Here is a 24398-nt window from a genome sequence, read left to right as displayed (position 1 = left end):
AATAATAGGCATTAGGGTAAACCTGTCCCTCGATGCCTTGTGTCCTTTAGCCTGCTTTTCTTCTATCGAAATAAATGTCTTGCTTGGCAATTTTTTCCAATAAATTGCAGTTTCGTCGCAGTTAAACACTTGCTTATACGAATAACCACGTTCTGTAATTATTTTCTTCAGTTCTGCTGGAAACTTTTCGGCAGCTTCAGTATCAGCTGAAGCACTCTCTCCATTAAATGTTAAACTATGAAGCTGCCCTTGCCTCAGAAACCGATCAAACCACCCGTGACTACTTTTAAATTCCACTTTTGCAACACTTTCATCACCATCATCCAGTGCTTTCTGTTTCAGCTTATTAAAAAGACTGACTGATTTCTCCTTAAGTGTAAGATAACTTAACGGAACATCACACTTTGTACACCTATCAATCCACTCAAGCAATAAACTTTCCATTTTATCCATTACTGGATGCCGACTAAAAGGGACCACTTTGCTACGAGCAGAACCAATAGTAACATTGGCAGCTTTCAAGATTCTTTCTCTCTGCTTGTAAGTAGTGCGAATGGGGACGCAGGCAAGTTCGTTGCGTGGACAATGTCCTTACTTTGTTGACCACAATCAAAACACTTAATTACGTCCAGTTTTATGCTAAGCGTAACACCCTTACAAGCTCTCTTAGGCTTTTCCGGTAACCTTAGAGCTCATCTTGCTAATGGATGCACAAAATAAATCGAGATGAAGCACAGATGCTCACAGACATGTGTTTAAGCTCTGGCGGCTAGAATGTAGTTCCGGGGGAGGTGCTTGGCTACTCAGGGCGCGCGCTGCCTTTTTTTGTAAAAGTGAAGACACTCTTCGGTTAGCGAAAACAGGTAACCTAATGTAGGTCTTTATTAACAGCGAGCTGTCGTAAAACGAACGTTTGGAAAACAGGGGCCACCTGTAATAGACTTAAGTTCTTAGGAATAAGCCTTGGGGTAAAGATCAGAGAGTGATCTAATAGGTATCATTCTGATGATTAAAGGATTTGATTTATTTCTTCTAGGGAGAAGAAATATAACCTTAGAATTATGCTGTACATCTGTGCAGACTTTGGGGAGTCCACACCAGCAGTCTGGGTCCCTGTAATTCACAAATGACATGCTTACCTTTGAAGGCAGTGCTGCAAAGTTATATTAGATTGATGTTGGAACAAAATGAGTTGTCTATTGCAATTGAAGAGAAGAGTCCTATATTCTCTGGACTCATAAAAGACTGCAGAGGTTGGAATCTGGAACACAAACTAAAGGAACTCCTCAGGCAGCTTCAGTGGAGGGAAATGTAGAGTCTTGGTTTTGGTTCGAGGCTCTTCATTTGGAGTTCCTCCAGCATTTTGTTTGTTTTTGCTGTATATTCTCGGGAGTTGAGAAGAATGAAAGTTGATCATTAAATGAAACAGAGCTGAGTTTTATTCACCTGTGGTGTGGGTTTTTTGTAATCTCATTCCGTGTCAACAATTTTGTGTGAATTCAAAAGGTCAGAATTGATTACAAATTGGCACTGAGAACATTCTGGAAAACAGTACAGTATGATGGGACAACGCTAATGTTGCCATTGTACAGTTCCAGCCACCTGGGTGGGATCCTACTTATTGTGTGGAGTTTGAACATTTTGTATGTTACCATGTGGGTTTCCTCCAACCACTCTGGTGTCCTCCCATATCCCAAAGACATACTGGTTGGTTGGTTAACTGATGTAAATTATCTCTGGTATAGATGGGTGGCAGGAAGAAGTTGATTGGAGAAAACAGGTTGCGGGAAAATAGTTGGTAGAATTGGAATGATGGGGATGCTTTGTGAACTTGATGGGCTGAATGTCGTCATCTTACGTTTGAAGAAAATAGAAGATTCTTAACACTCATTTCTCAAGAGGAAATGAAAATTGTTTACAGTTTTAAATTTTTTTTTCAGTTAAGTTGGAACTCCCTGTCAAAAATGAGGCGAGTTCCAGCGTTCACACAGGACATTCTTCCCTGGAACGCACACCAACCAGGCCAGTGGCCACCCAGAAGGTGACATTTGGGTCACATGGCAACTCAGCTTTCCAACCAATCACAGCCAGCTGCAAAATTGTTCCTCAAGAACAGCTTCCTAGTCCTGCCGATTCTCCAGGAAAGTCGTTCCAACCCATAACAATGAGCTGCAAAATTGTGTCAGGTATGTACGCTCCTAATATTGAAATGCTATATCTAAAAAAAAGACTGGAAAAGTAAGCCTGAGGCATAGCAAATGTGAGAACATGTTTTCAGAATAATCTAATTATAATTGAAAAATGTAGACAAACTAGAGTTGCTTTGACCCTTTCATCAAAATTGAGTAAAGGAGAATATAGCTTTTTATGGAATTAAATGGAATGAGGAGGTGAAAGGGAATTAAGTAATTCTGTCGTATTTTCCCTCCCTTTCTTAACTACAATCCAAACAGCTGATTTGGACCATCAGTGGCTTCTGTATATAATTGTTTTAACTAAAACTGACAGGTAAAATGAATGAAATTATAATGGAAGAATGGAAATAACGGGTTGATTTGGTTGGAGTGGATACAAATGATATAAAGTATGGGACATTAAAAAGAATGGGGATGCTGGAAGGGAAGGAATGATTCTATGGGTGAAATAATAGACATAATGAAGATGAAATAGATAGGATATTATGGATATAAGTTGGAAATTATTTGGAATTGTTAATGAAACAATGGGAATGGAAGTGATGATTGTGAGGATGGAACAGTGGAAAGACTGGAAATGTGTTTTTCAGGATAGAAATGTTGGGAAACTAATTGATGATGAGACTGAAATAATGGAAAAAATCAAAAGTTTCATCAGAAAAATGACAATATTTCAGGAAGGCAGCTCCCCAATGCCTTCTACAGGGAAATAAATATGTCCACACCCCTAAACGTGAATACATTAAAAAATTAATAAATCTGAGAATAATAATGAAAATAGGAAAATGGCAATAAGTAATGGATAAGAATGGAAAGAGGGGAATGATCTATTATCACTTTCCATTATTTCAGGCAGTTCAGATTCTTTTAAAGCCAATTAAGTAACTTCATAAGTCATTGCAACAACCACTTTTCTCACAGCAATCTTGTACAAACATTATTATGAGGATAATTTGGAATTGATCTAATTATATTGAATGTGAAAATGTTTTCAAATGCACTAGTTGTTTCATGCTACTGCAGGATCCCCGATCTCCACACCATGTCACTCTCCTTTGCCACGCACACCATCTTCAACTCCTGTCCACATGAAACAAGGATCATCAGTCTCTGTCATTAGTAATCCCTACATTATCGTGGACAAGCCTGGACAAGTAATTGGAGTGCCAACATCAAATACAGGTATGGGCAATAATCACATGCACCAATGTTAGTATCATGTATTCTTCTGCGCCTCCATTCACTATTTCTATGTACCCAGTAAAATATACACATATGCATGATTGCATATGTACTGCTGTTAAGTGAAACATTCACTCTTATGACATAATGAAGAGAAAGTGAATAATGAAGCAGGTTTCCTATAGCCATGACCTGGGACTAGAATTGGGATAAATGAGTTTAATCAGTTTAATTAAATAAGGTTTTCCTTGATCCAATAGTTCTCCAAATTCTGGCTCCATTTCGAGGATAAGAATGGAAAGATGGGAATGATCTTTTATCACTGCCTGTGGATTTCAAATCCTTTTCCTCAGGTTGGGATCAAGGTTAAAAAGAGGGATGGAGATGGGTGTCACTAAGCAGGTTATTGGTAAGTTACGGCACTGTCTAGTGAGAGAAGATTAAATCGACATAATTAGGTATTTTTTAAACTTAACTCTGTTTTTTCAGTCTGCAGCTTTAGTTTGGCTTGAGGCATGGCTAATTCTAAAGAGCATTTTAAACCATAAGACCATAAGACATAGGAGCAGAATTAGGCAATTTGGTCCATTGAATCTGCTCCGCCATTCAATCATGGTTGATCCTTTTTTCCCCTCCTCAGCCCCATTCCTCGGCCTTCTCTCCGTAACCTTTGATGCTGTGTCAAATCAAGAACCTATCAATCTCTGCCTTAAATATACCCAAAGAGATTATCACATTAAGAATGTTATTATGACCTATTGTCTTAGTACAAGGATCTGTAACTCAATTGAAGTGGGCTTTTATTTTCAATTTCAGCCAAAGTACTCAAATTCAAGCTTCAAAGCACATATACCCTATTCCACTAACTGAGTAACTGAGTGGGGATCTGGTATTCCACATTGTTGACATTTTCTAGGTCAGAGCATTTTTGCAGAGAGCCAGATCTACAAAACAACTATTTCCAGGGGTCAGTGACCTGAAATATATTTTCTTTTGACAACATAACCAAATACATGTTTAAAGGCAAGTTTGTTGCTCCATTCACAGCCTCTCACCACATGTTTGGTACATGGTTCCACTTTGTTAGTGTTCTCAGTATCTCCTGTAAGGAAATTTTGGAACTTTTTGACAGGCACATTCATGGGCAGGTCTAAGCCAACCATCAGACAACTGGTAACTCTAATGCAAATTTAAAAAAAAATTTTCACCACATTCCCAGCATCTATTCCTGATTCTATCACTCATAAGGGGCAATTTACAGTGACTAATTATTCTACCAACTACGTCTCTGAAATATGAGAGGAAATGAGGAGCACTGGAGCTCACCCTGCAGTTGCAGGGCAAATGTGCAAAGGCTATACTGCACCGGAGATCAGGATTAAATCGTGGTTGTTATAGTGTAAGGCAGCAGCTCTTCAAGCTGTGCCACTAACCACTTGATAGAATCAGAATGTTTGAGAATCCTTCAAGTTCCCACACCTGTGCCTGTCTAAAATGAGAATAAAATCTGGCTTTGTGACAGATGTCACTCTGAGGTGGCTTCCTTAACTCATATGTTTAGGTCCTGCCCTCTTTTGGAACAATTCTGGAAAGATATTTTTGATATTATCTCAACAGTTTTGTGTTTTGACTTACAAGGCCATTCTACTGCGGCAATTTTCATTTGCCAGTGACAGAACATAGATTTTTATCCTCTTCAGCCTGTCGGATGATCACATTTGTTACTTTAATGGCCAGAAGATCCATTTTATTGAACTGGAAGGAGATCAACCCTCCTACCACATTTCAATGGTTTTCCCAAACTATATCATGTTTAAATTTAGAAAAAATCAGAAGTGACATTTTTGATCTTTTGGTTAAGTTTGAAGAGATTTGGAAACCATATATTCAACATTTTCATATGATGTAATTTGACCTTTCCGAATCCTTCTTATTAAATTAAAATATATGAATAAAGGAGCGGAGTTGACGACATTATTGAACGTATTTGATTTAAGATATTGGTCCAGCCTTGTTTCGTTTGCTTTTTTTGGGGTTTAGTATTTAGTTTTTTGTTGTTTTTTTTGGGGGGGGGGTTTCTTTGTATTTTTTTTCCTTCTTATTTCTTTTTTCTCTATGATTAACTATATTAAGAGTTTGGAGGTCTATTACACTTGTATTATTTGAAATCTTTTTTGTACATTTTTATCAACAATAAGATTACTCCAATCTCTCTGTATCAATATTGTTATAATTTTGGAAAATTAATAAAAAGATTTCAAAAGAAAGAAAGGAAATCTGGCATGAAGGCCATTGGGGATGGTAATTCAAAGAACCTTAAAAAAATCAAATGTGCTTGTATCAGCTTTTTAAAAGAGCTGTACATAGAACTAGCAAGAGACCAGGGCTAAATGCAATTCTAGATATAGATGGCTGTGTTTGGTAAGTTGTTGTTCGAAACATTTAACCCTTCCTGGGTGCATTTCATAATTCTATTGCTTGCTGCAAGAAGCAACATTGAGGAACGAAATACAGACTTGCTGTAATCTGCCAAAAGACAGCACACTCAGGCATGTGAAGATAACAGAAATGTACTGCAAATATTGGTATTCTGGAGGGGTGGCAGGGAGAGCACAGTGATTTGAATCTTGATGATTTAGCATAGATTACCTTATTAATTTAAAATGGTGAAATAGAGGTCAGCAAATATGCACTTTCAAAATAGGCAAGAGCAAAAAAAGAAAGCTATCTAAGAAAACAACAGGAATTCTGCAGATGCTGGAAATTCAAGCAACATACATCAAAGTTGCTGGTGAACGCAGCAGGCCAAGCAGCATCTGTAGGAAGAGGTACAGTCGACGTTTCAGGCCGAGACCCTTCGTCAGGACTAACTGAAGGAAGAGTGAGTAAGGGATTTGAAGGCTGGAGGGGGAGGGGGAGATGCAAAATGATAGGAGAAGACAGGAGGGGGAGGGATGGAGCCGAGAGCTGGACAGGTGACAGGCAAAAGGGGATACGAGAGGATCATGGGACAGGAGGTCCGGGAAAAAAGACAAGGGGGGGGGTGACCCAGAGGATGGGCAAGAGGTATATTCAGAGGGACAGAGGGAGAAAAAGGAGAGTGAGAGAAAGAATGTGTGCATAAAAATGAGCAACAGATGGGGTACGAGGGGGAGGTGGGGCCTTAGCGGAAGTTAGAGAAGTCGATGTTCATGCCATCAGGTTGGAGGCTACCCAGACGGAATATAAGGTGTTGTTCCTCCAACCTGAGTGTGGCTTCATCTTTACAGTAGAGGAGGCCGTGGATAGACATGTCAGAATGGGAATGGGATGCATCTCCCCCATTTCACGTACATCTGCTCTCACTCCATCCTCCCACCACCCCACTAGGAATAGGGTTCCCCTGGTCCTCACCTACCACCCCACCAGCCTCCGGGTCCAACATATTATTCTCCGTAACTTCCCCCACCTCCAACGGGACCCCACCACTAAGCACATCTTTCCCTCCCCCCCCCTCTGCATTCCGCAGGGATCGCTCCCTACACAACTCCCTTGTCCATTCGTCCCCCCCATCCCTCCCCACTGATCTCCCTCCTGGCACTTATCCGTGTAAGCGGAACAAGTGCTACACATGCCCTTACACTTCCTCCCTTACCACCATTCAGGGCCCCAAACAGTCCTTCCAGGTGAGGCATCACTTCACCTGTGAGTCGACTGGGGTGATATACTGCGTCCGGTGCTCCCGATGTGGCCTTTTATATATTGGTGAGACCCGACGCAGACTGGGAGACCGCTTTGCTGAACATCTATGCTCTGTCCGCCAGAGAAAGCAGGATCTCCCAGTGGCCACACATTTTAATTCCACATCCCATTCCCATTCTGACATGTCTATCCACGGCCTCATCTACTGTAAAGATGAAGCCACACTCAGGTTGGAGGAACAACACCTTATATTCCGTCTGGGTAGCCTCCAACCTGATGGCATGAACATCGACTTCTCTAACTTCCGCTAAGGCCCCACCTCCCCCTCGTACCCCATCTGTTGCTCATTTTTATGCACACATTCTTTCTCTCACTCTCCTTTTTCTCCCTCTGTCCCTCTGAATATACCTCTTGCCCATCCTCTGGGTCACCCCCCCCCCCGTCTTCCTTCCCGGACCTCCTGTCCCATGATCCTCTCGTATCCCCTTTTGCCTATCACCTGTCCAGCTCTCGGCTCTATCCCTCCCCCTCCTGTCTTCTCCTATCATTTTGCATCTCCCCCTCCCCCTCCAGCTTTCAAATCCCTTACTCACTCTTCCTTCAGTTAGTCCTGACGAAGGGTCTCGGCCTGAAACGTCGACTGTACCTCTTCCTACAGATGCTGCTTGGCCTGCTGCGTTCACCGGCAACTTTGAAGCTATCTAAGAAAATATTTTTTGTAGGACTCTGACTCCTCAATATGCAAATAGGAAGATTTTACTGACTTTGTAGTAAAGTGCAATAATTAACTGACTCTGGTAGCCTCCCTACTTACAAATTCTTTAAAGCCACCAAGGAAAAAGTCTTACTTTTGACACGACATTTGTTTGGCTTTGCACTGAAGTATGGGTCTTGGACTGTTTGTGGACCTCTGTTCAGAACGCTATTTGCTTGTGGTTATTGTTTGCATGATTTGATTTGCTTTTCTTTTTTTTCACTGCACATTGGGGTTTTTGCTTGTCTTTTTCATGGGTCCTTTTGGGTTTCTTTGCTTCAGTGTTGCCTGTTCGGAGACAAATCTCAAGTTTGCATTATGTATACATACTCTTCAAAGTACATTTATTATCAACTTTGTCCAATAGTTTATTTTCAAATTCAGGTTGATTTATTTATCTTTTTGTTTAAAGCAGGGAGTCCCACAGCCAAGCAGACAGGCATTTCACAAGGTGCACATTCACCCATCCCTAAAATCCATGGCAGCAGCTTCATTGCAACAGCTGTAAAGGTAAGTCTCTCTGCTGCCTTGAAAATGGCTTTGTTGAATTGCCAGGGTACATTCTACTACATCCCATTCTAAGTCAACTCTTTCTGGAAGGAACAGTGATGTTGAAGGTTATGAGTACCAGAAATCAGTGTTTTTCTTGTCTGAGTTGGATACCAAAGCTAGAGGTTTGCTTTGAGCAGTGTCTGTGGCTGATCAGTGACCAGTGAAGAAATCCTGATTATTTCATAAGGAGGCAGTAACCTTTATTGTTTCCTACTAGTGTTGTGTGGCCCATGCCTGCCCCAAAGTTGAATGGTTCTGATGACAATTGGAAACTATTACCAGTGATAGGCTGGCTAGCAACGAGAAAACACAGATTTAAAATAAATGGGAAAACAACACAGAGCAGTAGTTATTATTTTTCAAAACGTATGATACAAAGCCTGGAAGCATTGTAGGAAAATCTTTATTTTAAATTTCAAAAAGGATTTGGATATGTATTTGATTTGCAGATCTATGAGGAGAGACCAATTGAAATGGACAGTACCTTACAGGATTAACTCAGGCATGGTATGCCAAATGTCTGCCTTCTGCATTGTATAATTCTATGACCTTAACAACAAAATGTAACCATATGTGATCATATCAATCTGTGCAAAATGCAAGTTCACAAACACATTTAGAGAAATCTATATGCAGCTAAATGTGTTTGGGAAACCTCTGACTATATACAGTGAAATACCAATTATCCCACAACCATTCTTCAGAAATCTTGATGTCTCAGCATCTGGGTGATTCGTTCATCCAGACTGTGTGTGGTGGGCCCCAAGTGCATGGAGTATGTGGCCAGAGCCAGGGTGGAGGGGAAGGAGCTTCGACTCCTGGCTCCAGCCTGTGGGCCAGGTCTGTGACTAGAGCTGGGGATGGGGTCTGGAATACCAGGATTCAGGAACGTGGGCAGGTTTGCAGCTGGAACTGGATCTGGAGAGGTGCCTCTTAGCTCACTCGGTTCACTGGAATATCCATTATACTTCTGTGTAATGCATTGAAAAATGTGAAATGAGAGTTTGTTTGGATATTAAAAGGAGTGATATATAATAGTCTGGAAATTTTGCTGGCCGGTAGTATCAGAGTCCAAAGGTTTTGGATTATTGGGAGTGTTACTGTACTTTCTTGGAGGTATAAATTAGGTTAACTGTCGAAGATTGCTATCTTGTATCTGTACTGGAGATTCCTGTTTCAGAAACAAGGTACTCTTACTAATTATAAATGATACTTGAATCTGAGGTGACATGTTTTCTTTCTATTTCTATATAATATTTAAAAAGGCAAAAGAGGAGGTAAGAAACAGCTGTGGTAAGTAAACTGCAGAAAGAGAATTTATATTAAAAAGTTCATTTATTATCAAAGTATACAACTCTGAAATTCTTCAACTCTCTGGGTAGCCATGAAGCCAAGAAAGATTATCAACCCCCAACCACATCCCCATACAAAAAAACACAGAATATAAAAACTACAAGATGGAACAAAAGAGTCTATAGTCCAAATCTAAAGTGCAGAAAAAACCTAGACAATACTCTCAGCAGTGGCAGGCTCTCCCCTCTCCAGTACAGGACAACCGATCAAAAGACAAACAGCCAGCGCTCACCCTCTGCACTTGTTTTGATGTTTCAATCTCCCTTGTCACTTTAATTGACAAATGATGGGAGCTTTAATCGGCAAAATGGAGCCATAAATTGGCTTGTGTATGCTGCCCTTGCCTCCAGGAATCCTCAGAGACTGCAAGCGTGAGAACACTGAAACAATCTCCAAACTTCTGCACTCACCTTGATGTTTCAATCACCCTTACTGCTTTAGTCGGTGAAAAGGGGTCAAACATCGGCTCACGCGCTATTCTGCAGACTTCTCGCCACGAGGTTCGCTCACACTGCCTTCTTTCTGGAATCCTCTCAGAGACTGCAAAGCGCTAAAGCACCCAAGCGATCTCCAAACTGCAAAATACAGGCTTCAGCGGTTCCAGAATCACATTCAAGATGAGAAACAAATATAAAAGGCATAAAAGAAGTGAAAAAGATGATTTCATGATCTATCCAGAAGATGCCGACCAAGGAAATGTAGCATGCAGGCACCACTTGATCAGTCACTAGTACATTTCATATCCTAAGAACTTCCCTACAAGGGAATTACTTTTGAAGTGGCAAAATATTTCAGAAACACAATCTAGAACATTTTGAAAATACTCAGCAAGTTAGGCATTATCTGTGAGAGGGAAACAGTTAATATTTCATCAGAACGTGGAAAAATTGCAAATTAAGATGCAAATAGAACAAAAAGAGAGAAGGAGAAAGGCTTGTAAAGAAAGATTGATAGAATTAAATCTTTTTAGCCTAAGTAGACGTAAAAGAGATGGAGACATGATCGAAGTATTCAAAATCATTAAGGGGATAGTACGGTGGATACCAGTTGCTACTTCAAAATTTATCAATCATCAAGTTCACGGTGCCGTAGGTGGAGACTGGTTAAAGGGAGATATCAGACTAACATCAGGTAGCATTTCTTTACACAGTGAGTTGTGGACAAACATGGAACAAACTACCTAGTTGTGTAGTTGAGAGTAGTATTTTAGAGATTTTCAAATCACTGGATAGTTATGTGAATAGGAATTTGGCAAGCTTTGTTGGGCCAAATGGCCCGCTCTTGTCAAAAACTTTCTAATGTAAAGAGGTGGAATATAGGGGAGATTAAATGGCAATTCATTTCAATGTGATAATGGAGAAAGGAAGGCAATATAGTGTTGGGCTGGAGGAGGTATAAGTGAATCAGTATCACGCATGTTTAGAAACAGAAGATACTGCAAGCACTCACTGTCTGAAATTGTTGAACTCACTGAATCTGAGATGATATAATGTGCCTTGTCAGAAGATGAAGTTCTGTTCCTCAGCACACAACGTGCTATGGATGGGAATAAACAGTTGACATTTTGGGCCAAGACTCTTCATGTCATGATGAAGAGTCTCAGGTTGAAACATCAACTGTTTATTCCGATGCAGAGATGCTGTCTGACCTGCTGAGCTCCTCCAGCATATTGTGTGTGTGTGTCTGTTGCTCTAGATTTCCAGCATCTGCAGTACCTCTTGTGTCTTATGTCCCCACTTCCACTTTCAGCTTCACCAATATAGTGCACGACACGGAGGACAGAGAAGGGGTAAAAATCAGAAATCTGAAAATACTAGATACCTAAAATAAGAACTGAAGATGCTGGAAACACTCAGCAAGTCAGGCAGCATCTGTTGGAAAAAAAGAGAAACCAAGTTGATGTTTCTGTGAAAGAGTTCTAATGATAAATTCCTATTTCTGATGAGGAATATCATCAAGTCAAGCACAAGCAGCGGAAGGAATGTCTAATAATGCAATCATACTACTCACATACCCAACAAGCTCTACCTGTCTCAACTATGAATCACACATGGGATGCATTAGTCACTTTAGAATCCACAGAACTATAGTAGAAGCTTGTTATCTTTAACCCAGAGCTATTATTCAGGAAAATCATTTCATAAGACATAGGAGCAGAATTGGGCCATTTGGCCCATTGAGTCTGCTCCGCCATTCAATCACTGCTGATACTTTTTTTTTTCTCCTCCTCAACCCCAGTTCTTGGCCTTCTCCCCATAACCTTTGATACCATGTCCAATCAAGAACCTATCAATCTCTGCCTTAATTACACCCAATGACTTTGCCTCCACAGCTGCATGTGGCAACAAATTCCGCAAATTCACCACCCTTTGGCTAAAGAAATTTCTCTGCATTTCTGTTTTGAAAGGGCGCCCGTGTGCCCTCTTGTCTTAGACTCTCCCACCATGGGAAACATCTTTTTCACATTACTCTGTCTAGGCCTTTCAACATTTGAAAGGTTTCAATGAGATCCCCCCCACCCCATCCTTCTGAATTCCAGCGAGTACAGACCCAGAACCATCAAACGTTCCTCGTATGATAACCCTTTCATTCCTGGAATCATCCTTGTGAACCTCCTCTCAACCCTCTCCAATGCCAGCACATCTTTTCTAAGACGAAGAGCCCAAAACTGTTCACAGTACTCAAGGTGAGGCCTTATAAAGCCTCAACATCACATTCTTGCTCTTGTATTCTAGACCTCTTAAGATGAATGCTAACGTGGCATTTGCCTTCCTCACCACCGACTTGACCTGCAAGTTAACCTTTAGGGTGTTCTGCACAAGGACTCCCAAGTCCCTTTGCATCTCTGATTTTTGGATTTTCTTCCCGTTTCGAAAATAGGCCACACATTTCCACTACCAAAGTGCATGACCATGCATTTTCCAACATTGTATTTCATTTGTTACTTTCTTGTCCTGCATCCTACTGTTTCCTCAACACTACCTGTCCCTCCACCAGTCTTTGTAGCATCTGCAAGAAATTTCCAGTAATTTGACATATTTCAGATTTCCCATCTTTAATATCTCGAAATTTTTGTATGACTTTTTGAATTGAGTGCTCTTCAAGGGGTTTAGAACATAGAAACCTGTAGCACATTACAGGCCCTTCGGCTCACAATGTTGTGCTGACCATGTAACCTACTCTAGAAACTGCCTAGAATTTCCCTACCACATAGCCCTCTATTTTTCTGAGCTCCATGTACCTATCTAAGGGTCTCTTAAAAGACCCTGTTGTATCTGCCTCCACCACCGTTGCCAGCAGTGCATTCCACGCACCCACCACTCTGTAAAAGAAAAAACACAACTTACCTCTGACATCCCCCTTGTACCTACTTCCGAGCACCTTAAAACTATACCCCCTCATGTTAGCCATTTCAGTCCTGGGAAAAAGCCTCTAGCTACCCACACGATCAATGCTTCTCATCATCTTATACACCCAGGTCACCTCTCATCCTCCCTCTCTCCAAGGAGAAAAGGCCAAGTTCACTCACCCTATACTCTTAAGCCATGCTCTCCAATCCAGGCAACATCCTTCTAAACCTTCTGTGCATTCTGTCTATATTATCCACATGCTTCCTGTAGTGAGGGGACCAGAAATGAACACAATGGTCTGAGTGGCGTCTAACTAAGGACTTATATAGCTTTAACATTACTTCATGGCTCTTGAACTCGTCCCATGGTTGATGAAGACCATCACACCATACGCCTTCTTGACAGCACTGTCAATCTGCGCAGCAGCTTTGAGTGTCCTGTGGACACAGACTCCAAGATCTTGCTGATCTTCCATACTGCCAGAAGTCTTACCATTAATGAGGGAGTTAGATATGGCCCTTGTGGCTAAAGGGATCAGGGGGTATGGAAGGAAGGCTGGTACAGGGTTCTGAGTTGGATGATCAGCCATGATCATACTGAATGGCGGTGCAGGCTCGAAGGGCCGAATGGCCTACTCCTGCACCTATTTTCTATGTTTTTTTGTCTATGTTTCTATTATATTCTGTTTTCAAATTTGACCTACTGAAATGTACCACTTCACACTTATCTGGGTTGAACTCCATCTGCCACTTCTCAGCCCAGTTCTGCATCCTATCTATGTCCCGCTGTAACCTCTGACAACCCTCCAGACTATCCACAACACCCCCAGCTTTTGTGTTATCAGCAACTTACTAGCCCACCCTTCTACTTCCTCATCCAGGTCATTTATAAAAATCACAAAGAGGAGGTGTCCCAGAACTGATCCCAGCAAAACACTACTGGTCACTGACTTCCATGCAGAATACAAACCATCTACAACCACCCTTTGCCTTCTGTGGGTAAGCCAGTCCTGGATCCACAAAGCAAGGTCTCCTTTGATCCCATGCTTCATTACTTTCTGAATGAGCCTTGCATGGGGAATCTAATCAATTGCCTTACTGAAATCCATATACAATACATCTACTGCTCTACCTTCATCAAGGTGTTTTGTTACATCAAGAAATTCAATTAGGCTCGTAAGGCACGACCTGCCCTTGACAAAGCTATGCTGATTATCCCTAGTCAGATTATATCTCCAAATGCTCGTAAATCCTGCCTCTCAGGATCCTCTCCAACAACTTGCCCGCCACTGAAGTAAGACTCACTGGTCTATAATTTTCTGGGTTACCTCTATGCTGTTTCTTGAACAAGGAAACAACATTTACAACCTTCCAATCATCTGGTACTTCTGTCATCTCTATTGATAATGCAAAGATCATTGCCAGAGGCTCAGCAATCTCCTCCCTTGCTTCCCACAGTAACCTGGGGTATATCTCGTCCAGTCCCGGCGACTTATCTAACTTAGTACCTTTCAACAGCTCCAGCACATTCTCTTTCTTAATGTCTATACTGTACTCTCAAGCGTTTCAGTCCACTAAGTTACCCCCACAATTGTCAAGATCCTTTTCACTGGTGAGTACTGAGGTCATCTGTCTGTTTATGATACTCCTTTCATTAAAATAGACACATCTCAAACCATCCAGCTGAGTGCACCTTTGCTCTATCATCTGCCTATCCTTCCTCACAAACTCCCTACAAGCTGTGTCTACTTGTTCACCAACCACCCCATCCTCTGCCCCTTCACTTCAGTCCCCACCCCCCTGCAAATCTAGTAGAAACCCACCCTAATAGCATTAGTAAACCTTCCTCCTAAGATATTGGTTCCTCTCCAGTTCAGGTGGAACCCGTCCCACTTGTACAGGTTCACCCCTTCCCCAGAAAAGGTCCCAGTGATCCAAGAACTTGAAATGCTGCCCCCTGCATCATCTCCTCAGCCACTCATTCATCTGCGCTACCTTCCTGTTCTGACCTTCACTAGCTCGTGGCACTGGGAGTAATCTGGAGATGACCACCTTGGAAGTCCTGCTCTTCAGCCTCCTACCTAACTCCCTGAACTTGCCGCGCAGGAGCTCGACCCCTCTCCTGCCTATGTCATTGGTACCAACATGTACCACCACCTCTGGCTGCTCACCCTCCCCTGCAAGAATATTCTGCAACCGTTCAGAGACATCCTGGACCCTAACACCTGGGAGGCAACACATTATCCTGGCATCTCTTTTGCAGCCGCAGAATCTCCTATCTGTCTCCCTAACTATTGAGTCTCCTATGACTGTTGCTCCACCTGACTTCACCCTACACATCTGACGCTTTGGTCTGGCCGCTGCTGCCTTGCCCAGATAGGTCATCCCCCACAGCAGTATCCAAAGGGGTATACCTGTTGCTGAGGAGAATGGCCACAGGGGGACCCTGCATTGATTTCTTTCTCCCTTTACCTCTCTCGGTGTTCACCCATCCACTCCCCAAATTCTGCACTCTGGGTGTAACCACCTGCCCAAAATCATATCTATCATTGCTGTGCCTCCCGGATGATACTAGGTTCATCCAACTCCAGTTCGGGCTCCTTAATGCAGTCTTTTATGAGCTGGAGTTGGCTGCACTTCTGGCAGGTGTAGTCATCAGGGAGACTATTAGGTTTCATGAATTCCCACATCCTACAGGAGGAGCATTCCACTGCCATATCTGCCATCCTGCCTGCAGTGTACAATGGACAACCAAGACCAAATCTTCTGAACTGTTATTTTGGCCTCAACCTCTTCTGGTCGAAGCCTCCTAAGTCAAGGCCTGACGCACCTACCCTCACTGCTGGTCTACTCCCAACAATGGCCGCCCCACTTGTCCTTTCTGTACTTTTATGAACTTCGCATTGTGCCCTGTTCCCGCTGCTGATTGTGCCTCTGGAATGTCCGAACGCCCACGAAGCTCTCCTTTCATACAAGCTTCGCCGACCTGTAAGTAACCTCCTCGAAGTCCTGTGCTCCCACTGCTGATGGGCCTCTGGGATTAATGAAATAAAGTAGGCGTTAATCTTAAATCCTTTGATGTAAATGACAGAATATTTCAAATATTTAATTGATTATAAAAGCAGGAGAGTTCTCCTACTGTGCTCAACAATATTCCTGCATTATAACAAATATATTTAAGAAGTACTTAATTGGTTGGAATGTACTTGGAGGCACCTGAGAGTGTGAATATCATAATTTAAATGTATTTGGCAACATTTCTCAACCCAGGTTACTAAAACATTAGTTATTACTCACCATGCATAAGTTAGACACTGTATTTTCCATTTTTAAGTATTTACCCTGCAAAATTAGTAATTGATTATGAAGTACTTTGGATTGTTTCATGCTTTAAGTTTCTTGTTTAAAAGTAATTTGTTCCTGATTTGTTACAAAATACCACTTGACCATTTTCTGTGGTTTAACTCAACAGAAACTAACATAATCGAGGCAATAATCAGTGTCTGGGAATACATCTAATCATTAATTCACTCAGCTTTACATGAATGTTAATCTCATTGCCCCACATGTTACTCAGGAATTTCATCTAATTTACTGCACATTACTGATGAATGTGATTTCAAATTCCCCTATAATGTAGAATTTAGACCACCAAATGAGTTGGTTGCGTTAACATTATTCAGTGTTGACTCCTTTATATTGTCAAGAAAGAAGAAGGAATAAATTTGGTTTTGCCTGGTGTGGAGGCTTCAAAGCACAGGCTCCATCATGGCAGTAGCTACCCCAACATCGAGGACATCTTCAAAAGGCAGCAATCCATTTTTAATACCCTCACCACCTTCTCATTACTACCATCAGAAAGGAGTACCACAGGAGCCTGAAGATGCACACTTGACGTTTTAGGAACAGGTTCTTCCACTCAGCAATCAGATTTCCGAATGATACCTGAACACTGCACCACTATTTTGCTCCTTTTTTCACTATTTATATATATGTTTTTTCTTATTGTAACATATAGTAATTTTTTTATGTACTGCTGCCACAAACAACTAATTTCACATCAAGTCAGTGATAATAAAATTGAGTCTTATTCTGCTAGTAATTTTTAATATTGGTTTCATTCCTGCAAGTTTCTGTACAAACTAACAGCAAGCAAATTAGAAGTATAAAAAAAGACTATAAAATATCATGCGTAGAAAGATTGCGAAGTCCAGGGCTTCACAATCAAGTATGTTAAGAGAAACTGAGTAACCAGGGAAGGAGTCAGTCCCCTTAGAGACCATAAGTGTGCTTGAATCTGGGCAATGTCCTATGCAAATACTTCTCACTTCTATTGCCTGAGAGAGAGTTCAGGGCAAAAGCTGATGATGTTCTAATGCATCAGCAGTAGAAAAATGCCAGATGTCTTGGGAATCATAAAGGTGATTAAATCCCAGGCCTGCTATGCAGGCAAGGAAAAAGATTGCTGAGGCCCTTACAATTTAATTTTACATCTCTGTTAGTAATGGGTACAATATCAGACGACTGGAGGATAGCAATCTTTATTTAACAGCAACTTGAATAAAGTAGATAATTATAAGTCAGTCAGTCTCATTAGTGTAGGCAACTTTTGGTAAGGCTTTTTGACGAGACCCTGTGTGGGAGACTGATTCAGAGGTCAGAACCCATGGGGTCCAGGGCAAATTCTATTAGTCAAATAATTTGACTAATAGGTAAACCATAGAAACTACAGCACAGAAACAGGCCTTTTGGCCCTTCTTGGCTGTGCCGAACCGTTTTCTGCCTAGTCCCACTGACCTGCACACGGACCATATCCCTCCATACACCTCCCATCCATGTATCTGTCCAACTTATTCTTAAATGTTAAAAAAGAACCCGCATTTACCACCTCGTCTGGCAGCTCATTCCATACTCCCACCACTCTCTGTGTGAAGAAGCCCCCCCTAATGTTCCCTTTAAACTTTTCCCCCCTCACCCTAAACCCATGTCCTTTGGTTTTTTTTCTCCCCTTGCCTCAGTGGAAAAAGCCTGCTTGTATTCACTCTATCTATACCCATCATAATTTTATATACCTCTATCAAATCTCCCCTCATTCTTCTACGCTCCAGGGAATAAAGTCCCAACCTATTCAACCTTTCTCTGTAACTGAGTTTCTCAAGTCCCGGCAGGTAGTGGAGGATTGCTTTTCTGATTATAAATCTGTGAACTGTGCTGTACCAGAGGATTGTCACTGAGACCCTTGATGTTTTGTGATGCACATTAATGATTTGGATGTAAAGGGACAAGGTATGACAATAAGTTTTTACTGATAATGTGAAAATTGATGTAGGTAATGAGGAAGGTTGTTTAAGGCAACAGCATAATGTAGGTCACAGTCAGGCAGAGCAACAGTAAATGGAATTTAATTCTGATAGGTACAAGCTGATCCATTTTGGGAAGGCAAGCAAGGATAAGATGTGCACAATAAATTGTCGGGCCCCAGGGAGTCTTGATAAATATAGGGACCTTGAGATCCAAGTCTATTGATGCCTGAAAGTGGCCAATTGTGTTTAAGGTGGTCAAGGAAGCATATGGGATACTTGTCTTCATCAGTTGTAGTATAGAATACAAGAGATAAAATGCCGTGTTACAGCATTATAAAATAATGGTAACACCATTGCTGGAATAACGTGTGCTGGTCTGGTCATCACTCTGTAGGAAAGATGTGGTTGTGCTGGAGAGGGTGCAAGGGAGATTCACCAACATGTTACCTGGATGGAGCATTATGGTTACAATGAGGGAGTGGATTGGCTGGGTTTGCTTTCCTTAGGGTGGAGGAGGATGAGATCTGACCTGATAGGCGTTATGTAGTGAATAGGTAGGGTAGATGGTAACAAATCTCTATCACGTGGAGTGGGGCCCTATCATTTATTCTGTATTCCTACCCTTGATTGCCTTCCCAAAATATATCACTCAACATGGGACAAGAGGGCATGGGATTAAAGTGAGAGGTAGGAAGTTTAGAGACGATCTGAGGAAGAACCTCTTTCTCAGAGGTGATTGGAGTTTGGATTGCTGAGGAGATCTCACAACATTTAAGAAGCATCTGGAAAGAGCTGTGGCCCTAATGTGGGCAAATAGGGTTCGGGTACAACAGGCAACATGGACTTGGTGGGCTGAATGGCCTGCTTCTTTGCTGTAGATCTGTATGGTTTGTTTTATATATACCTGTTAATATCTGAAAACATCTCAAGATAGTATAATCAGGTAGAAAATGGATGCTATGTTGAAGAGTGTGTGCAGTTTTAGATTGGATCTTTAAAGGATAAAAGAGAAATGTTCTAGGAATTTTGTAAAGGGATCTAAAACTTCCTGCTTCATATGGCCAGCAATGTGTATGGAGCCATGGTGGCTACAGAGAGGGATGATAATGTCCAGTACCAATGACAGATATGATAAGTGAATGGGGGAGTAGAAGGAAGTGTAGGGACAAGGTCATTCATGGGAATTATAAACTGAAAGTATAAAGGGACTGTAAGCACAGGCTGTTGAACACAGGAGTGAACGTTGAGTGGGAGTAGAGGGAAGGGTCACAGCAGTTGAATTTTAGATGGCCTGAAGTTTACAGATGTGCAACTTGTTAAAGTGAGTTGAAAGACTTGAATGTGGAGCTGATTCAGGCGTGACAAAATAAATTTTTGTTGCAATTGTTTTAGCCAATATATTTATACAGTCTAACAAATTCTATCAACACACACAAAATGCTGGAGGAATTCAGCAGTCCGGACAGCATCTATGGAAAAAGTACAGTTGACGTTTCAGGCTTTTCCCCTTAAGTTGATGTGGCACATATGGTTGGTTACAGGTCATGCCTGTAGGGAGTTTGGATGTTCTCCCCATGACTGAGTGGGTTTCCTCTGGGTACTCTGGTTTCCACCCACAGTCCCAAGATCTATCAGGTGTTGCTGGGCAGTCTGGCTCAAAGGGCCGGGAGAGCCTATTCCGTACTGTATCTCAATCACTCAATCAATAAATACATATATAAATAAATAAATACATACATAATACATACTTTGGATATGTTATCCTTTTCTCTTTCCCTCAGTCTTAAAGGTGGAACCTGCCTGTTGAGTAGCTCTGGCTTTTATTTTAAATTTCCAGTTTATTATGCTTTTAGATTACTATTTAAAATAGTGATAATTCTCACCACAATAAATTGTTACTGGTCACCATATAGTTGAATGCCTATTATTGTTACTTGTAAGCCACAGGCTGTCGCCCAAAGCTAATGATGACAACCAATAAGTTATTGGTGTTGCTTGAATTTAAATTTGTTATGTCTGTACCTGTGGGCACTGGCCCATCTCTTAACACGGTGTGACTGGGCTGCATTTTTGTTTGCTTAGTTTGCATAAAGAATTAAGTGTTTGCAGTGAGTTGTTTCTAGATTGAATTTACATTTTTTTTTCAGCAGGAAGATGCGCTTTTTGCAGCTATGCCACCTTTGTGTCCCATTGGAAGTCATCCCAAGGTCCAGAGCCCTAAACCTGCGACTGGGGGGCTTGGTGCCTTCACCAAGGTAAGAGTTGTTTTGTGGAACCTGTAATTTAAAATCTTGTTTTTTCTTTACAACTCTTTTTAACGTGGATGTTAGTCCTTTGAATGCAGTCTCAGACTTGATATGTTTTTTAATTAGATGACTGACCACAGATCTCGTGAACTTGGTTGGGGCATGGATGATTTGTCATATAGTCACTTTCTGTTCGTTGGCAATCCAAAAGGGAGAAAATCAGAGAGTATCCATTGCAGGACATTCACTAGATATCTGTCAGCCAAACAGCCTGGGTCATTGGCTTAGACTCGTGTTACTTTTGCCCAAGCCTTGGCCCAAGTCAGGTTACGTGACACAGCTTGCAATTAATAATAATCTAGGCCGAATCACAGTTATCAGAAGTCTTCGTCGTGTGTCGTTTAAGCAACAAAATAAAGTAAGAGAGCTTTTTTTTAATTAAAACAAAATACAAAATCGTTCACCCTCACCTTGCCTGCCAGAGCAACCTTGTACCTCTTTTAGCCTCCCTGATTTTCCTCAAAAGTCTTTTGTATTTCTTAAACTCAATTGTTCCTTGCCACTTGTGCCTGCTGTGCACTTTCTTCTTCTAAACCAAGGCCTTAGTATCCCTTGAAAACCAAGATTCCCCTAAGCCAGTTAACCTTAGCTTTTATTCTATCAAGAACATACAAACTCTGTACTCTCCGTGTTTTATTTACCAAACATCCCTTTGCCAGAAAACAACTTATTCTAGTACACATCTGCCAGATCCTTTTTGATACCATTAAAATCAGGCTTTCCCTAATTTAGAATCTCAACATGAAGATCAGTCCTATCCTTCTCCATAATTATCTTGAAATTAATGGACATGATCATTAGATCCAAAGTGTACCCTACACACACTTCTGTCATCTACCTTGTCTTGTTCTGTAATAGGAGATCCAGTATCAAGTTCTCTCTGAAGGTGTCCTCTAAATATTCAATAGGGAATCCCATTATCATGTTCAACATTTTCTTATTTCTCAGTTCCACTCATGTAACCTCTGTAGACAAGGCATCCAGTCTGTCCTGCCTGAACATTGCTGTGACACTGGTGAAAATCTTAAATAATCTAATTCTGTTAACTTTCTTAAGTTAAAAGCAATGACATTGTACTGTGAAGACACGTAGTCCTCTTTTATTGTCATTTAGTAATGTATGCATTAAGAAATGATACAATATTTCCTCCGGTGTGATATCATAAAACACAGGACAGACCAAGACTGAAAAAACTGACAAAACCACATAATTATAGCATATAGTTACAAAGTGCAACAATACCGTAACTTGATGAAGAAGTCCATGAGCACAGTAAAAGTTCAAAGTCTCTCAAATGTCCCACATCTCACGCAGACGGGAGAAGGAAGAACTCTCCCTGCCATGCCGACCACAGTCCGACTCTGAGTCATCCGAAAACTTCGAGCTCTGATCAGCTCTCCGACACTGAGTACTGAGCACCATCTCTGTCAGAACGATTCGACCTCAACCTCGGTCGCCAACAGCAGGCAAAGCCGGGGATTTTGAGGCCTACCCTCCAAAAGATTCCCGACCACACAGTAATGACAGCAGCGAACGAGCGTTTCAGAAATTTCTCCAGATGTTCCTCTGTGCTTTCACGTCCATTCTCCATCAAATCAGAATTGTCCACAGAGTGTAGGATAAAATGTTTCCTCATTCAACATTGCCTCTTTTTTTTTTGCATACAGAAAATTTTAGCATATAATGTAAGTTATCTGTCATCTTACAATCTTACACTCCTGTAGTGATTACATCCAAATAAATAGACTTGAATATTACCATTTTTCAAGATAGCGATGCTGTGTGATTGGGATAGCAGTGAAGTTGATGAATATCAGGCAGAGCATTTTTAGATATTATCAGACTCTCTGCTTGCATGTGAGTATTGTTCTATTTTAGTACAGACCTCTGTGTTATCTAGGCCTTACTATAAAACAATGCATACTGCTTCTCATAAGCTCAAGAGGTTCTATAAATGCTGAAAATCCAGAGCAAACACACACAAAATGGTGGAGGAACTCAGCAAATCAGGCAGCATCTATGGAGACAAATAATAAGAGTTGACTTTTCAGGCTGAGACCCTTCATCAGAACTGAAAAGGGCGGGGGAAGAAGCCAGAGTAAGAAAGTGGATGGGGGGTACAAGATGTTGAGTGATAGGTGAAACCAGGTAAGGTGGATGGAAGTATGGGTGATGGAGAGCTGGAGGTGTGAAGTAGAAGAGGTAAAGAGCTGAAGAAGAGAGAACCTAATAGAAGAGGTGAGTGTACCTTGGGGGTGATGGGCAAGAGATGAGAAGAAAAGGGGTAAGAAGAGAGCCAGAAAGGGGAATGGAAAAAGAGAGAAAGGGGTTGAAATTACTGGAAGTTCAAGAAATCATCGTTTATGCTGTCAGGTTGGAAGCTACTCACACGGAAAATGACGTGTTGCTCCTCCAACCTGAGAGTGATTTCTTCGCGGCAGTAAAGGAAGCCTTAGACCTACATGTTGGAATGAGAATGGGAAGAAGAATTAAAATGGGTGGCCATGAGAAGACACCTTTCGTAGCAGACGGTGGTCAGAATAGGGAAATGGCCCAAACAGTCCTTCCGAGTGAAGCGGCACTTTACCTGCAAGTCCATTGGGGCTGTCTACTGTATTCTGTGCTCCTGGTGCAGCCAACTCTACAGCATTGTGACCCAATGTAGACTGGGAGACCGCTTTGTTGAGCAACTTAGTTCTGTCAGCTTCAAGAAGCAGATTGACTTCAAGAATCACAGTTAAACACAGTGTCAACTTTTTCCATTGATTTACTTCAAATTTACTCATGGTCCTTCAGTGTGCACACAGTTTAAAAGTTGCCCTGAGGTAGGCGTTTCTACTCGCGTTCGTAATGTAACTGTTTTGTCTGTGTTTGGGGTTGAGGTGCAAATTGTATGGTCTGGAACTGAATACTTCTGGCAAGAGCCAGAATGTGTAACAATAAACAGGGGTTTGTTGAGTTTTGGCTGATTAGCGCTGTCAGTGAAACCTTGTATCACTGTGGATGAATTATGGTAAGCTTCAGACAATGGTAATTGGCCTGTTTTTTTGTGAACAGGGCATTCTTAGACATTTGTCCACTTATGAAGCTCTGTCTAAGGCCACTTTTCCTCATGTCAAAAATATTATGGTGAGAGTGACTGATAATAGAGACAACTTGAAATCACTTTCTCCTTTCTCTCGAGGCTATTTTCAGTAGTGTAGTTAGTTCTATTTATGCCAGTTATTTGATGGAAGCAATTGTGTTGAAATCAGTTTGGAAACAGTGAACCTTTAACTTGTTTTGCTTGTTAAATAAATTTTCCATGGGTGTGACTCACCCCCTAACACTTGAGGGCTTTGTTATAATTTGCAAAGCACTAGCTGTGAATGTGATCAGATGTTCTTAACTTGCCTGGATCAAGACAAACATCCTGGGTGATTGGTACTCCAACACAACAAGAAGCATTTATTCTTTCTACCACTTGCACACTGTGACTGCAATATGTAACATTGATCTCATCTATAGCAGTTAGCTTCCTTGGCTGCTCTGAACACACCTGCCGAACCTGCAACCTCTACCATCAAGATAAGGTCTTAAGTTTCATTGAAACACCTTAACCTGCAGGTTACGCACCCTCATAATCTGGAAAATTGTAATTGCGTTTCATTCATGCTGGGTTTATATTCTGAAATTCCTTCAACAACTCTGAGGAAGTATCTTAGATTTATAGAGGTATACAGC

General features: G+C 41.4%; 1 protein-coding gene across 7 annotated transcripts in view; it reads left to right on the top strand.

Moving 5' to 3' along the window:
• The window catches only part of yeats2 (YEATS domain containing 2), a 175116-nt gene that overhangs the window by 40925 nt on the left and 109793 nt on the right, over positions 1-24398 (top strand). For 4 of the 7 annotated variants that reach the window (XM_063046072.1, XM_063046068.1, XM_063046067.1 and 1 more), the window contains 4 exons: positions 1941-2186; positions 3219-3377; positions 8225-8322; positions 20517-20624. In XM_063046072.1, coding sequence (XP_062902142.1) covers positions 1941-2186; positions 3219-3377; positions 8225-8322; positions 20517-20624 — 611 coding nt within the window. The remainder of the gene's footprint in view (positions 1-1940; positions 2187-3218; positions 3378-8224; positions 8323-20516; positions 20625-24398) is intronic. The other 3 variants (XM_063046071.1, XM_063046069.1, XM_063046070.1) reach the window with 3 other exon arrangements.

Source organism: Mobula hypostoma, chromosome 4, assembly GCF_963921235.1.
Source record: "Mobula hypostoma chromosome 4, sMobHyp1.1, whole genome shotgun sequence".
Taxonomy (NCBI): Eukaryota; Metazoa; Chordata; class Chondrichthyes; order Myliobatiformes; family Myliobatidae; genus Mobula; species Mobula hypostoma.
Note: the sequence above shows the minus strand (reverse complement) of the source record. Positions and strands in the feature narration are given on the sequence as shown.